General features: G+C 56.5%; 1 protein-coding gene across 1 annotated transcript in view; it reads left to right on the forward strand.

The window, feature by feature from the left end:
* The first annotated feature begins 1,090 nt into the window (after nt 1–1,090).
* The window catches only part of IFFO2 (intermediate filament family orphan 2), a 46,100-nt gene continuing 30,327 nt past the window's right edge, over nt 1,091–16,863 (forward strand). The window contains exon 1 of the mRNA XM_068968888.1: nt 1,091–1,761. Coding sequence (XP_068824989.1) covers nt 1,091–1,761 — 671 coding nt within the window. The remainder of the gene's footprint in view (nt 1,762–16,863) is intronic.

Consider the following 16,863-nt stretch of genomic DNA (forward strand, 5'->3'; position numbering starts at 1 on the left):
GTCCCCAGCATCCGCGCGGTGCGTCTTTGGGCCCGAGGACCAGCCGGCTCGGCATAGCCCAGGCCGATCTCGGGATGAGAAGCTGGGGTAAGCGGTGGAGGATCCCTCCTGGGTCCACTGCGTGGGCGACGTGCCGGTGCAAGCGCCGCCTCATCCGGGGAAGGTCGATCGAGGCCGCGCCACGCTGGACTGGGGGTGGGTGCGAATGCACTTTCGGATGCTCTGGTCCCCAGCCCTTCCGGACCGAGGTCCCCCTCACTCCGCGGGAATCGGGGACGGCGGGAGCAGGGGTGGCTGAAAGAACAGGGTAGCCTCCTTGGCAAAGACCGCGGGGGAGGAGACTCCCTGGCGAGGGAAGCGAGCGCTGCCGAGGTCGCCGGTCCCTTTAAGAGGCCGGGCTGGCTCTGCGGCGATCCCACCTGACCGCCTGCCTGGTGCAGTTCTGCGGGCCGTGTCCCCGGGAGAAGGATCGGAGCCGGGCCGGGCCACAAGACCCGGCGCAGGGGAGGGAGGGGTCCAGTCCGGAGCTGGGCGGGGCCTCCGGTTCCCGGAGCGCCGCAGTGGAAGGCGCGGTGGGCGGGGCGAGACCGGGGTGGGCGGGGCCTCCAGCTTCGGGAGCGCCGCAGGGGTGGGCTGGGCGGGGCCTGGGGCGGGGCCTCCGGCTCTGGGAGCGCCGCAGAGGAAGGCGCGGTGGGCGGGGCGCGGCCGGGGCGGGGCCTATGTCTGCAGTGGGCGGGGCCCGCCGCAGAGGGGCAGTGCCCGCGGAGAGTCCTCGGAGCGCGGCTGCCGCGGCGCCTCCACAGTGTCTCCGACAACCCCCGGCGCCGGGACTTGCGACCCTCGCCGCCCCTTGCGAGCCGCCGCGGCCTCCACTGCGGCCCGAGCCCCTTCCCTCGCCGCGGCGCCCACACCCGGGGGCGGCCCGGCTCGCCGACATCGCGGAGGCCGCGTCTGGCGCGCATCTGGAACCGCCCGGCCGGCCGCGCTGGATCCCGCGCCCGCCCTGGCCCGGCCGCGCCGGGAGCCCTGCCCGGAGCTGGAGCCGCACCTGGAGCCGCGGGCCCTGGGCCCTGAGCCGCGCGGCCGGCGCATGGTGAACTCGCTGCTGTTCGGAGAGATGGCCTTGGCCTTCGGCTGCCCGCCGGGTGGCGGCGGCGGCGGGCCCGGGGGCTGCCCCGGCGGGGGCGGTGGCGGCGGCGGGGCCGGGCCCGGGCCGTCGCCGGTGACGGCGGCGCTGCGGGACGACCTGGGCTCCAACATCCATCTCCTCAAGGGGCTCAACGTGCGCTTCCGCTGCTTCCTGGCCAAGGTGCACGAACTGGAGCGGCGCAACCGGCTGCTGGAGAAGCAGCTGGAGCAGCAGCAGAGCGAGCGCGAGCGGCGGCTGCGCTACAAGACCTTCTCCCGCGAGCAGGCCGTGCAGACTGGGCCGGAGCTGCTGCGGCCCCCCGCTCCCGGCGGCGGGCCGGGCAGCGGCGCGGCGGCCGGCGCCAACGCCAACCATGCCGCGGCCCTGGGCGGCCTGCCCCCCGGTGGCGGCTCGCACCCGCAGTACTACGGCCGCCTGCCCGGGACCATCTGGAGCTACACGCAGGTGCGGCGCACGGGCGGCGGCGGCGTGGAGACCGTGCAGGGCCCTGGAGTGTCGTGGGTGCACCCCGACGGCGTGGGCGTGCAGATCGACACCATCACGCCCGAGATCCGCGCGCTCTACAACGTGCTCGCCAAGGTGAAGCGCGAGCGCGACGAGTACAAGCGGAGGTGAGTGGGCCCCGCCCTGCCCCCCCGCACTCCCGGCCCGGGGCTGGGGGTCGTTCCGGTCTGACGGCCCTGGAATGTGTGCGTTCCGGAGGGGCCGGGGTAGGAGGTGGGCGGCCAGCTGGTCCTAGCAGGTGGGGCTGGAAGCTGTGTTTGCAGACTGGGAAAACTCGGTTTTCTAGTTCCAAGGATGGGGACCGGCGCTGACTACCGTGGGGGACACCTCCGCTCCGTCACTGGACCAGGCACATTGTTTTCTAGGTGACATAATGACCGTAGGTGTTTTACGTGATGTCACCTAATCCTCATGGCAACACAAAGTGTGGGGGCATTCTTATCCTAGTTTTGTAGATGAGAAAACCGAGGCACGGATGCTAGTGACTTGCCTAAGGTGTCTTGGCTAATAGGTGGTGAAGCTGGGATGTGAGATACTCCTGGCAACTTAGGTGTTTTCCCCAAGGATGTAGTAAGTGGGCTCCCCTCTGTCAATGGGTGAAAAGAAACAACTCTTAAGTAATCCACTAACTTTCTGTTTTTCCTTGAATTAAAAAAAAATTGTGTTTCAGAGTGCTTGGGTCTGTCCACTGAGGCCAGGGCCCGCTGTCTTGCTCCAGCTCTGTCACGTCCAACTGGCTGGACTGGACCTACATCAGACTGGCCACGAGCTTTAGAAACACCTCCCTTCACCTCTCTTCTCCCTACCCCCAATTCTCATGGTTTTTTTGGACCCCCAACAAACTCAGCCCTAAAGACCGAGTTATCTACACAAGCAAAGATAACCTTAGGCTGGAAAACTGGACAGTGAATGGACCCAGACCACCAGATCTGGCTGGAGTGTGGCGCAGACTGCTTGCTGAACTGGCTAGCACATTTCTGTCCAGCCCGGATTCCCAGCTGGGAAACTGACATTGTCTCCTGCCCACAACCTGGCTGTCAGTGTTACCTAATCGGCCTTCTGATAAGAGGAGAGGAGTTTGTCTGTAGCATATCAGGAAGGGAGCAGGGCCCTCTGCTGTCCCAGGCATGGGCAACTCTGGGTTGGGAACTGTGGCTTTGACCCCCAGGGGTTGGAGGATGCCCTGAGAAGCATCTTTCCTTCCGCTCCTGTGTCCTACTGCTCACAAGAGCACAGACCGCTGGCCATGGGTCTCCTCCTTTTTCATCTCTCCTGGGCGGGCTGGCCACTGGACAGGATTCAAGTGCCACCTCCAGCCCCTGCCAGTGAGAATCTCTGGCTGAACTGAGTGGTCACTGGCCTACTCGGAAGCCTGTTTACTTATCAGAGAAATGGGAATGATAAAATCCACCCACAGCTGTACAAGGGGCGAGTAGGCTGGTGATGCTTTTTGGAAGGTATGAAGTAATCAGATTGACATTAGTAAAGATGAGAGACTCTTTGTCAAGCTGTGAGGGGGCAGTTTTGCCCAGAGTCTCCAGTCTCCCATGCAGGGCCTGGCTTCCTGGGGAGATGTCTTGGACCCCTTGAGGAGACAAGCTACTCTCCTGGGCTGGTTGTCTCTCTGCAGGACTCGAGAATGGCCTGGTGCCTCGCCATGGGGAGGCCACCTCTCTGCCCTGTGTGGGCAGCTTTGTTGGGGTGGGGCAGGGAAACAGGCGCTTGCTTTTGATGGTGAAACCGGGAGGGCCCTTTGGTCTGCCCCTGTGGATGGTGTCGTCATGCCCCAGGCTTGCAGGGTGTTTGTTTTATTGTGTGTGTGTGTTCCTTTCGGACCTGGCTACTAAGGAGATGGAAACACCGTGCCCAGTCCTAGAGGGAGATGGATTGGCATTGAGCAATGCCCAGTTCAAGTTGCACCCAGGGTGTGGGGTGTGATGTCAGCTTCTGGTGCTGCCTGGAATGACATGGGCGCTGCTGAGACAGGTGGAGGGTGAGTGTGTCTCTCTTCTTGCCCTTGTAGGGGGCACGTGCACCTTCTCTCCCCCCCCCCTTTTTTTTGGTGGATTGGGGAGATGCATCTTTTCTGAAGTTGATTCAGGGCTCAAGTGGGATTTTTGCCAAAGCACGTCTGCCTCCTCCTTTGAGTGAGCCTCAGTTGCCCTGTCTGTAAAGGTGATAAGAGCCTGAAGCTCCAGGCTGCCTCAGAGATGCCTTAGGCATTCCTTGAATGTTAAATAAAAATTGATGTTTAAAAAAATGTCAGATGGTCATGAAAATATGCTCACTCACTTTTGAGTTCTTACTCTTAACTCTTGGAAGTCGACTTAACGTTGATTTGTTGGTTCAGAGTCAAGTTAGAGCCACCCCCGCCTTCTCTTCGTCGGAAGAATATTCTGAGATCAGAAAGCAAACTGCTAAAAGCTGGTCCCATTTGTAGCTACTAATCTGTGTGAGTCAGGATTTTCCTGATACTCTGTGGCCCAAACCAGAGATAGAATTAAACTGAAGGTGGACCTGTCAACCATAATCCTAGTTCTAAGTGTTAACAGACCCAAATGGGCTCATCAATCTCAAGGACTGGTAACTGTTTTCTCACTGCCTACAGTACAGATTCATACAAATAGCATTCTATATTTATTTCTTTATTTGGGTTTCTCATAAGGATTTTCTTTTGGGAAGAGGGCAGGCATATGACCAACCTTTTGGAAAAGTGTAAGAAGCACTGGACTGGATGACCTCAAAGGGTCTTCCCAGCCTTGACAATATGTAAATCTGAGTTTGAACTGCTAGGCCACTTCTGATCTTATGTCCATAAGATAGTGAGACCAGGGTGTCTACCTGGGCTCTTGGCCACTGAAGGCTTCAGATCCTTCCAGGATGTCTAGCATGGGGTCCCAAGAGGTGAGCAAAAGAAAGAGCCTGTCCTGGGGAAGGGAAGTTTCCAGCATTTCCCCTGTCCACCTGGAGGAACTCGCTGCCTTGGAGATGCTCTTCTGCCTCTCCAAAGGGCAACCTTGGTTGTGTAGCTCAGTGTTTTCCAAGCTGGGAACTTTTGGGGTTCTACCTCCATGAACTGCGGCCATAGTCATGTATCACCATCTATATTATTATTTTTGTAAAATATTTTAAACAGCTTTGTTGTTGTTCAGTTGCTAAGTCGTTTCTGACTCTGCGACCCCATGGACTGCAGCACGCCAGGTTTCCCTGGCCTTCACTATCTCCTGGAATTTGCTCAGATTCATGTCCACTGAGTCGGTGATGCCATCCAACCATCTCATCCTCTGTCGTCCCCTTCTCCTTTTGCCCCTTCAGTCTTTCACAGAATCAGGGTCTTTTCCAATGAGTTGGCTTTTCCCATCAAGTGGCCAAAATATTGGAGCTCCAGCTTCAGTATCAGTCCTTCTAATGAATATTCAGAATTGATTTCTTTTAGGATTGACTAGTTTGATCTTGCTCTCCAAGGGACCTGCAAGAGTCTTCTCTAGCACCACAGTTCAAAAGCGTCAATTCTTCAGTGCTCAAGCCTTCCTTACGGTCCAACTCTCATATCCATATGTGACTACTGGGAAAACCATAGCTTTGACTAGATGGACCTTTGTCAGCAAAGTGATGTCTCTGCTTTTTAATATACTGTTTAGGTTTGTCATAGCTTTTCTTCCAAGGAGCAAGTGTCTTTAAATTTCATGGCTGCAGTCACCGTCTGCAGTGATTTCAGACCCTAGGAAAATAAAATCTGCCATTGCTTCCACGCTTTCCCCTTCTATTTGCCATGAAATGATGGGACCAGAGATGCTGTGATCTTAGTTTTGTGAACGTTAAATTTTCAGCTAGCTTTATTGAGGTATAATTTGCATATTGCAGAGGTTTCCCGTTTTACACATACAGTTCAATGATTTTTAGTCAATCCATCGAGCTGTGCAGCTATCAGCACAATGCAGTTTTAGAACTCTCGCATCACCTCAAAAAGATCTTTGTTGCACCTCTGCAGTGAATCCCCACTTCTCCTCCAGCCCAGGCAGCCACTGACCTGCTTTCTGTCTCTGGAGACTTGTCATATAAACGGGGTCTGGCAGCATGTTGTCGTTTGTGCCTGGCTCTTTCACTCAGATGATGTTTGTGAGATTCATCCACGCTGTAGCTTATACCAGCAGTACATCCCTTTGTAATGCTGAATAATATTCCTCCATGTGGGTAGACCACATTTTGTTTACCCACTGACATAGTCAATAAAATATAAATTTACAAAGTCACCTTTTGTGTACCACCGCACATCAGCTCATGTGCGTCATTGGGATAGGATCCGTGTTTTGAAAACGCCTACCCAAACCAGAGCCCCTGGCCTGGTTCACTCCTGCTTTGATTTCCCCTTGGGCCAATCAGCTCCGAGCTCTTTACCATGCGGGAAGTGTGGTCACTGAAACTATAGCTGACAAGGTTGTCAAGCGTTGATTTGGAAACCAAAACAAACATCGGCACCCTGTCGCCATGCAGTGTCACTGAAATATCCTGTTCTGAGTTTGCAGGCTGGGGGCCTTTCCCTGGGAGAGTCCTGCCGAAGCTAGCTGAACTTTAGACAGGCGGAGGGCATCAGAATGGGCATCCTAGGGACCCAGACTCCAGTGCCTGGAGCCTGCAGACCCCACTCTGCCGTGAGGCACTGTGTAACCTCGGGCCAGGCGGTGCTCTTTCTGAGCCGAGGGTCTTCGATACCCAGCAGGCTTCCTGTAGGCCCTCCCTCCCAGCTTGCTCTGCGTCTGTTTGTGACTTGGAGGGTCCGAATCAGGGCTGCTCTGCCTGCCTCCTGGGAGGGCAGGGGCCTTTCTCTGTCCTGGCCGCCCCTCTCCAGCCCCAGGCCCGGCGTGGTTTGGACCGGGCTGGTTTTGTCCCCAGCCTGTGCGCGTTGCTGAGTGTCTGTGCCCCAACTCCAGTCTGCCTGGAGCTCTTGGTTTGTTTTACTGGAGCTCTGTTTGAGGTCCTGGAGGACCAGGGTGATCTTCAGCCCGGTGGTTTTCAGGCGGGCTCTTTGGAGCTCTGGGATCTGGAGCAGGGTGCTGGGAGGTGATGGGGGACCAGCTGGGGGCAGACCACCTAGGATTCCGCCCCCATCAACCACAGCAGCTCCATTTTCATGTCTCTCAAATTGATATTCTGAGGGAGAGTTGTTTGGAAACCAAGCATTTTACAGTTTGGCAGAAAAGAAAGAAATTGCTGATTCAGCGGAATACTTTCACTTTAGAGACGGGGAAACTGAGGCCCAGAGGGAGCTGACCCACAAAGAGGGCAGAAAGTCCGTCTGTCATGGAAAGTTTTGTTTCCTGCCCCGAGGCGATGCCTGCACCATTTGCCTTCTGTTGAGACTTGGCAGAATGCTCTCCACCTTTTTATGTGTCTGCCTTTAAGCATTTTTTAAAAAGCTACTTTCGGGGATGGGAGGGACTTTTGTAACAGCTATTTCTGATCTTGAGCCGGAAGGGGCTGGGCTGTCAGCCCGAATGCGGAGCTCCAGAAAGGGGCTGGGGGTGGGCCTGCTGGACTGTCCCTTGTCTTTTTGCCATGACGCCCTGGGAGGCCCTTGGGCAGGAGGGTGCTGGCCCCTGAGTGCCCCAAAGTCACAAGGCTTCCCCGGAAAGCTGCTCAGAGGGCTTCTTTCCCCGCACTTCCATTGTTTCTGAAACCGCTGCGGATACAGCTTCTTTATTTCTGATTGTCTCCGTGGGGGAGGGGGCAGCTTTGGCTGGAGGAAGCATGGATCGAATCCCAACTCTCCCAGTCTCTGCGTGACTGTGGGCAGTTGCTTGGCCTCTCTGAGCTGCCTGGCCCTCTGCTATCTGTGAAAGAGGGAGACTAACTCCCCTAGAGGTCGGAAGTGGGTAAGTCAGCGCCTGGGTTAAGCACACGAGGCTCCCGGGACATCCCCCATCCCAGAGCACCCCCGCCTCCCACCCTCCGTGATATCTGTTCCTTTCATTTTACAAGGGTTTCTCGGCATGGCGCTGGACTCTGGGCACATCCATTTCAGGACACGTTGTCACTCTCTGTCCCTTGGAAGGCACCGGAGATGGTGCTGGGGGCGGAGGGAGAAAGGGCTGCTTCTTTGTCCAGCATCTAAAGAGGCTGTTCTTCCTACTCTAAGTGGTTGATTTGTGTCTCCGGAAATCTCCGGTCACCCCCTGCCCTTTCTCCCAGCCTCCTTTAAAAGAAACACACAAACCCCACTCCATTAGCTCCTTCGTCTTCCAGAATCTCGGTTTGGCTGGCAGGCTCTCTGGGGACAAATTTGGGAGGGATTTTCAGAGCCTTACGCTGGAAGGAAGGGAATGAGGTCCCAGGAAAGGAAAGGAGGCAGGAAGCAGGGAGACAGCTGACGCTGAAGATTCCTTCTCCCAGGAATTCGAGGCGGGGCTTTTTCCTTGGCCACCGGATGCGGGGCCCCTGAGCCACACACACACACACACACACACACACATGCGCGCACGCTCATGCACACATGCGCCGTCAGGCTCTCTCTCCAAGCCCGTGCCCGCATCTCCACACGTGTCGGGGTTTGAAGGACACAGAAGGGTCGGCACAGAGCTGGCACACGTTCTTTGCCACCAGGAGATTCGTGGACTTCCAGGGGAATTGATCTGAACCGTGCCATGAGTCAGTGGTAGCGGAGGGCCTGGACATTGCCCACGGAGTCCTGGCTTTTGATCCTATCGATGCGCTGCGGCCAGGCGCTCGGGTTATTTCCCAGGTCACAGATGGCTGCAGGCTCATGGCAGGGAGGGAGGCAGCCCTGTTGTTCCCCGAGCTCTCCCCTGACCTTCTGTCGGGCATTCCTGAGCGCCCACTGCCTCCCCTGGCACAGCACCCTCCACCCTGAACTGTAGCTGCCTGGGACGTGTCTGCCCCTTCCACCGACTGTAAGCTCTGCGGGGGCCGGCTCCGGGTCTGCCCTCTTCATCTTGTACACACAGAGCCAAGCCAGGGTCTGGCTGGAGTCCATGCTGAGCAAGTATCTGTGCAATGAGGGAGGCTCTGTGTGCCTGGCTGCTGCGTGCTGGCAGGCCCCAGTGGGTCTGCGTGGCCACTGGTGACCCACACACATGGACTCTATATCTGGCCGACTTGCAGCTTGTCGAGCAAAAGGTCTGGACCTGGAGTCAGGAGACCAGGACTCTGGTCCTGACACATCATTTCAACAAGTTTGAATGAAAACCCATCTACTGATGCCAAATGCTAGGCCCCCAACACAGGATATAAAAACTGGCCTTTGCTTTTGCCTCCCTGAGTCTCAATCTTCTCATCTGGAAAAGGGGGTTGCTGAAATCTATGTCCCGACACCGAAGGACAGGCCATGGGCTCACATGGCTACAGCACGGGAAGTTCTAAGGGTTACATGGCCAGATTTCACAGGGCAGAAGGGTGGGCGCCCTAAGGGTTGGGCAGTGCCAGGTTTGGGAGGTGGGCAGAAGTCAGGAACCAGGCTGGGCTCTGGGGAGAGGGTGGTCCCTGACCTTGCTGGCAGCATCTGGGGGTGGTACAGCCTCTGGGCATGACTGGCCGTGAGGTGCTTAGAAGATTCTAGGCCAGAAACGAGGCTGGTGAAGGTTGCTGATGGCTGCCAGGGCAGTGCCCTCCCACCTCCAGTGGGCACCCCTGCTTGGCTTCCTGGGCAGGATATGGTTTTTTACCCCAGTTCCTGATACAAGAGTAGCTGTCATTCAGTACTTAAACCTGGCAAATGCTGCTGGTTCCCTCCGGGGCCTGTGGCCTGGCTGAGCCCCCAAGGGTGTGGCGGGGGCAGCTGGAGCTGCCCAGGGGCCCAGGGGGCACCCTGCTCATGGCCCTGGCTTGCCTGTGCTGTGGGCTAAGCTTCCTGTTGCCCACCTGGCAGTGGGGGCCACGGAAAGACTGGTGTCTCTGTAACTTTTCTAGAGTGACCTGCATTCTGTGCGTGCTGCCTAATCTCTTGTACCTTGATGAGCTGCTCTGTAAAATGGGGATGAAGTTTCTTGTGAGTTCTGCTTCCCGGGGTTGATATAAGAATCAATTGAAACCATGGGATGTGGAAACATTGGCCAAAAGGCTTAAAATAAATCATAATGGGTTAATCGCCATCATTGACTGAGTACCTACTATGTGCTAAGCCTTGTGAGGAAATCTTTAAATAAGTGAGATTTGTTTATTAGAGCCATCCTGAAAAGTGGGAATTGATTACTGTTCATTTTACGGATGCAGAAAAGGCAATGGCACCCCACTCCAGTACTCTTGCCTGGAAAATCCCATGGATGGAGGAGGCTGGAAGGCTGCAGTCCATGGGGTCGCTGAGAGTTGGACACGACTGAGCGACTTCACTTTCACTTTTCACTTTCATGCATTGGAGAAGGAAATGGCCACCCACTCCAGTGTTCTTGCCTGGAGAATCCCAGGGACAGGGGAGCCCGGTGGGCTGCCATCTATGGGGTTGCACAGAGTCGGACACAACTGAAGCAACTTAGCAGCATTTTACGGATGAGAGGTTCAGAAGGGTGAAGACGTCTGTCCCAGATCTCAAAGGAGGGCAGCCTGGGTCTCCAGACCCCAGGTTCAGGCTCCTCCCCGGGGAAGATGCAGGCTGAAGGCTGGTGAAGCTGGCAAAGGGTGGCGGAGGCAGGTGGGAGGCAGGCTGAGGTGCGGGTCTCCCCGGCGCCTGACACAATATTGCTGCAGCGGGTGGCAGAACAGGAGGTGGCTGCCACGCGGGGAAGACTTCCTGCTGTGACTTTAGAGTAATTACTTTCTTGTGAAGCCAATGAATCAGTGCCGGGGCGAGCAGATGAGCCTCCCGGGTGGCCTTGGAGGGCAGTCCAGTCCCGCTGCTCGCTGAGGACCAGGCTCTAGGTAGGGAAGAGTTCCTAGTTGGCATATCCAGGTGGGTGGGGAAGGAGGGAGAGTGAGCAGGGAACATGAATTGTTACCTGCTGAGCACTTTGCACGTGATCTGATTTAAACCTTGTGACCACCCTCCATGATGGAAACTGAGGATCAGAAAGGAAAATTCACTTGCCAAGCCAGGGCAGGATTTGGGGCTCACACTCCAAGTTAATGCTCCCTTTGTCATGCCCAGCACCTAAGGGCCCCCCGGGCAGTGGTCAGGGGCCCTCCCTGCCTGAGGACAAGCAGGAGAGGGCAGTGGGCATTCCGGTGGCCGGAGGGAAGCCGGCCTGCGCCCTGGGCTCAGGTCTGACTTCTGCTTTCTGTGGGTGCTGTGAACTTCGCCAGGGAATGGGGAACTTGTTACAGTCATCCTGTGTCTCTTGGTGGGGAAGATGAGACTGCTGGGTATGGTGTCTGAGAAGCCGGAGTTTTGTTCTCTGGACAGTGGCTGGGCACCCACCTTGTGCCAGGCCCCGTGCTGGGTACTGGGGTGAAGCATGCACAGCCCCTGCCCTCAGCAGCCCAGAGTCTGGGGAACCAGGCAAATGGGACAATACCACCTGACAAATCCCTGCCCAAATAGTGCCTGTGCAGACTACGGGCACAGTAAACAGTAATTAATTAGTTAAAAAATATTTCTATACCATTTACACTCTGCCAGGTGCTATTCAAAGCCGTTTAATTCGTGGAACCTCATAATAACCCTAGGAGTTGCATACTATCAGTGGCCCATTTTAGAGATGCTGAAACTGAGACCCTGAGGGCCAAGACAGGAAGCAGCAAGCCAAGATTCAAACCCAGGAAGTCAGGCTTCAGACCCAACCTCTTACTCTTTGTGGTACCCAGGAAGGGGCATATCAATTGCAGGCAGCTTTCTTCCTCTGAGCCTCAGTTTTCCCTGCTGTGAAATGGGGGTAATAAACCTGGCTTCATGAGGCTGTTTGACAGATTAAACCAAGTGATGCCTGTGGCAGCATGTTATAAATTGTTGCGTGCTGTGCCTGTGATGATGTGGAGAAGGCAATGGCAACCCACTCCAGTACTCTTGCCTGGAAAATCCCGTGGACGGAGGAGCCTGGTAGGCTTCAGTCCATGGGGTTGTGAAGAGTCAGACACGACTGAGCAACTTCACTTTTACTTTTCACTTTCATGCCTTGGAGAAGGAAATGGCAACCCACTCCAGTGTTCTTGCCTGGAGAATCCCAGGGACAGCAGAGCCTGGTGGGCTGCTGTCTATGGTGTCGCACAGAGTCGGACACGACTGATGCGACTTAGCAGCAGCAGCAGTGCCTGTGATGACCGTGCTCGGAGGCCCTGGGCCCAAGCCCACACTGCCGCTTCTTCTCCAGCTTTCCGGGCAACCAGGGGCCGCTTGAAGTTCCATGAAAGGTCTTGTCCTCCCCTTGCCTTAATAGCAGATCTTCCCTTGGTCGCAAGTCAAGCTGGGATGGGGTGCTGGACAAAACCTTTGAAACGAAACAGCTCAGAGCAGAGCCTTTGTATGTGACTTGGAGGTCGGGGAGAGAGGAGTCCAAGAGTGTTTCCACCACTTATCAGCCCCGTGACCTTGAGGGAGACCTTGATTTCTTATCTGCAACATGAGGACCACTAGCCCTGTTGCATGAGTGGCGAGAGAAAGGGGAGGACAGCGCTGAGGCACGGGCAGCTGTCATGAGGATGCTCAGTGAGGCCGGGGGCTCTGTGGGGAGGAGCGGGGGGCGCTGGGGCCCTGGCCTGGGCCGCGCTGGGCAGGGGCTGGCTCCGAGCTGGCTCCGAGATGCTTGCTCAGCGCTCTCCGGCCTCCGTGCTCCGACTTCGGAATGTGCTCCTGCACGCAGCCCCCTGTGCGTCTGCTGCTCAATGGAGAGACACCCCCGCAGTGGAGACACTGCCTTCCACCCTCTTAATTGGCCACTTTTATTACTCGGGTTATTTAAGAAGCTTCCTGGCTCGCTGCCGCCTCTTGGCCGTCTTGGGGGAGGGGAAGAGCTGCTGGTCTGAGTGGACCTTGTGAAATTCCCCGGCAGACAGGCTCCTCTCTGGGCAGGGTCAGGACATCTTCCCAGGACCCGTGGGCACCCCGCCCCCCGCCCCGATTTGCCCTGGCCAGCTGTAGTAATGGGTAGAAGGCCATCCGGCGAAGGGGAGGAGACTGAGACTGGAATCAATTTGGGAAAGGCGCATTGCAAAGTCAGAATGCTGGACTAGAGAGGACCCTGGTGGGACTCTGTTGTGCCTGAAACCCAGCGATTCTGGAAGGCAGCTGAGCCAGCTTAAGGCCAGTCAAGGAAGGCTTCCTGGAGGAGACAGTAGCTGAGTTATGTTCGGAAGGTCGAATAAGAGTGGAAGAGAGGGGGCACAGGGTGCTGCAGGTGGAGAGAGCAGTTTGTGCAGAGGCCAGGAGCTGAGAGGGCCGGGCTGGTGGCTTCCGGGCGGAGTCGGGACACCGCTAGGTGGGCCTTCTCTTTCCCTCCCCTTTCTGCCCCTCCCTCCCCACTCGGGGCCTTCTGGGCTCTCTTTGTTCAGTTTTGCTGTCTCTCATCCTCTCTCCCTCTCTCTCTTCCTTGTTTTGGTTTCTCACCCCTGCCCGATGCCAGGCCTGCGTGGGGGCTCTTTGCCTCCTGCGAGGCTCCATGAGCCCGTGTGTCTGTGAGCGTGGGGCCGGGAGCCTGTGTCTCTCCCCTGTGGACGTGGAGCACCCTGGGGTCAGGACCCCACAGTGCACACTCCTTGCACTTTGGGGCTGGGGTCTTGACATCGTGGTGGGGGGCAGAGGAGGTTGGCGAGAGAGGAAGTTGCAGGGTTAGAGGGCAGTGCCGTCCTGGGGGCCTCAGCCTCCCCTGCCGCCATCAAGGTCCGGGCCTAGGATTCCATGCAGTTCTAGACGCGGATCGGGGCTGCAGGGACTAGGCGGCTCACCATTACTCTCCCAGCTGACCGCCCTCCCGCACCCCTTCCTCTGACCTCCTGGTGGGCCCAGAGGGTTTGAGGCTCTCTCTGAGATCATCTCGGCCCTCCCCTGCTTCCAGGAGACATTGTTCTCCTGTCATCCCAGATGCCTAGATGTGCCTGCTGTCTTTTGAAGAAGACCTTCTGCGAGTTCATCCCTCAGTGTGGTGTCTGTTTCTCTCTACTCCCACTTAAATACACATGGCCATTTTACCAATGAGAAAACTGAGGCCCGGAGAAGGAGAGCAGCTCTCCTGAGGTCACAGCACAGTAGGGGCCGGGACCCAGTCCCCTAAACAGGGTTCCTTCGAAACTCTCGAGCTAAGGGATCCTTCTGGAGGCTGCTGGTCCTTTAAGGAGGGGTTTGGAAAACTCCCAGAGGTCAGAGAGCTTAGCGTGAAGAGGTCTGGGAGCCTGTCGAGGTGGCGCCCACAGGGACCGAATGAACCCTGCCTCTTGGCCAGACGGCTGGGTCCCCAGTGCTGCAGAGCTGCACGGGAGATATCCGAGGTCGTCTTGGGTTCGTCTGCTTGTAGCAGGACACAGCTCCCTAAGCTCGGCCTGACGCTGGCGTCTTGGGATGGCGACTGACCTGCCGACCCTGTCTGCCCACTGCGCGCTCAGCTGTGCGCCTCTCTGTGCCTTGGTTTCCTCTGGTATAAAGTGGGATGCTGAGACCCACAGCCCTGTGGACGAGCCTGGCCCAGTGCGGGCCGTTCCCACCCCCTCTTCTCTGGGGTGAGCCCTGGAGTTGGAGGTCTGAGGACTTCGCCCATAGTGAGGAACTGGGTGAACTCTAAAGGCTGATCCCCGAGTCCCCACAAAGACCATGTTTCTTGAGTCCACAGTCTGGGGCTGTGCCCTGACAAATAGTATGTTTGGACGTTTATACAATTTTCTATGGAAAATCTTAATATTACATTGTAACTGGTTTTATACTTGCCTTTAAATAAAATACTGACGTTTACAACATTAGGACTCATTCGTGTTGGGAGACAGGCTGGCGCTCACCAGGCTACAGACAAGCCAGGATTAACCTGATGCTGAGCTCAGGGGATCCCTAATTTATAGGTTGTTCCTTTCTGGGCCTTAAGGCATAATACATCCATTGTTGTCGCCCTTCAGTCGTTAAGTCATGTCTGACCCCTTGTGACCCCATGGACTGCAGCATACCAGGCTTCCCTGTCCTTCACTATCTCCTGGAGTTTGCTCAGTGGTGGCATCCAACCATCTCATCCTCTGTCATCCCCTTCTCCTCCCACCTTCAATCTTTCCCAGCATCAGGGTCTTTGCCAATGACTCGGCTCTTCCTATCAGGCGACCAAAGTATTGGAGCTTCAGCTTCAGCATCAGTCCTTCCAATGAATATTCAGGGGTGATCCATGGGGCTTTAAAAAGAAGCAATTTGTTCACTCTTCCTTGGTTATACTGTCAGCGTGTGATCAGGGCTTTCACTTGGGTGGGAGCTCTGATCCTGGAGTGGGACTACCTGGACTTCGCATCACCACCCCAGGCCTCAATTTTCTCATCTGTAAAATGGGGCTGACAGCCCTAGCTCATGGTTGTAATGAGGCTCCAGTGAGATGGGGCACACCGAGGGCCAAGCGTGGTGCAGGCCCCTGAGCTGCTATTGCTTTATGCCTCTGTCTCAGCCCAGCCCTGCCTCCCCAGCCCCCAGGCCCCACACAGTGAGCACAGACTCGGCCCTCCCGCTTCTGCTTCCGGCTGCAGAGTGGCCTTTTTGTTCAGAGCACTTCCCTTCCCCAGCCCAGCGGCCCTCTTGACCGGCCAGGAGGAGGTCACATCCCCCGTCCTCCCCAGCAGGCTGTTGGCAGAGGGTCACCATAGGGCGAGACCTGGCCCCGAGGCTGCGGCCAACACGCTGTGTTGCCTGGACCCTGAGGCTCCCAGGGGCCTTGTTGGAGGGTGGTCTTGAACGGGGAGTCTCTCTCTGTCCCTGCCTCCCAAGTCCCAGCAGCCTTGACGCGGAGGCGGCCTCAGATCATCTCAGCCCTGTCCTGAGGTCTCGTCGTGTGGAGGGGCAGAGCTAGAGTTCGAACCTGAACCTGGTGGACTCTTCTAGTCTCAGCCCGGATTCAGTCTCCCAGGCTGAGGAATGGGTACACATTCCTGGCCCCGGCCCTTGGCCTCAGATACAGGGGACAGGGGTCAAGTCCTGTCTCGCACCTCAGGGGTCACTGGGGTAGCTGTTCCTTCTTAAAGCCACGGGAAGGTGGCTTCCAGGTTCTTGTGAGCCCACAGGCTGTCTCTGCCAGGGCTTGTGGGTGAAGCCCTCACTCCCAGACCTAGGCAGAAGGGTGATGTTGAAGGCTGTCCTGGCGTTGGTTGCCCAGGGTTGACGTCAAGGCACCCGGTTTAGGGTTTCATCTCCGAGACAAAGGCTGCTTTGTAGCTTCTGCTGGGCTTAAGTCCTGGCTATCACCACCCCTAAGGTGGGAAACGAGGTGGAAAGGATCACAGGGCCCAAGCAGAGAAGCCCTGGGAGGCTCGGGTCATCCTCATCTCCTCCTAGAAGGAAGCCAGGACCTTGGAACCCCGTAATATTCCCCTCATGGTTCCCCGAGAGCATCCCGTGTGGCTGATACAGTTTAAAACTTCACAGCCATGTTTTTTTTTTTTACTGCACAAGATTCTTAAACTTCACAAGACTCTTGAAGGGTGGATGTGGTTGTGCCCACTGTACAGATGGGGAATCCGAGTCTTGGCAGGTGAAGCGTCTTGTCACTTGCCACGGCCGGAAAAGGGGCAGAGCTGGCATGTGAACTTGAGTCTCAGAGGATTGTCACTGGGCTTCCACCACTGCCCAGCCTCGTTCCAGACCCAGCTTTGGGAGGGTGCTTCAGGAGGTGGAGGCGCCCCGGGGGGAGACTGGAGCAGATAGGTCTCATGGCTTTTGGGAACCGGAGCCTCCATTCTCAGGATTCAGAGTTGGGTCACAGCACTTGGAGCCTGTTGCATATTTGAGTATGTGTGCATAGGTGTGTGCACCTATGTGTACAAATTAGAGAAGGGGGGTTGGATGCTGGGAGGTGTGTATCCTGGGAACATGGTTCCAGGGAGGCCTTGAGGGCAAGAGTAAGGAATCGTTCCAGCAGACGCTAAAGACCTGCTCTTCTTTTTCAGGAACTCCTCCACTTAATCATCCATCCATCCACCCTTCCATCTGCCCTTTCATCATCCATCCATCCATTTATCCATCTATCCATCACCTCTCTATTTATTCATCCATCCATCCACCCTTCCATCCATCCATCCATCCATCTACCCATCCATCCATCCATCCATCCATTTACCCATCCATCCATCATCCATTTATCCATCCATCTACCCATCCA

The sequence above is a fragment of the Capricornis sumatraensis genome, chromosome 3 (genome assembly GCF_032405125.1).
Source record: "Capricornis sumatraensis isolate serow.1 chromosome 3, serow.2, whole genome shotgun sequence".
NCBI classification, from domain to species: domain Eukaryota; kingdom Metazoa; phylum Chordata; class Mammalia; order Artiodactyla; family Bovidae; genus Capricornis; species Capricornis sumatraensis.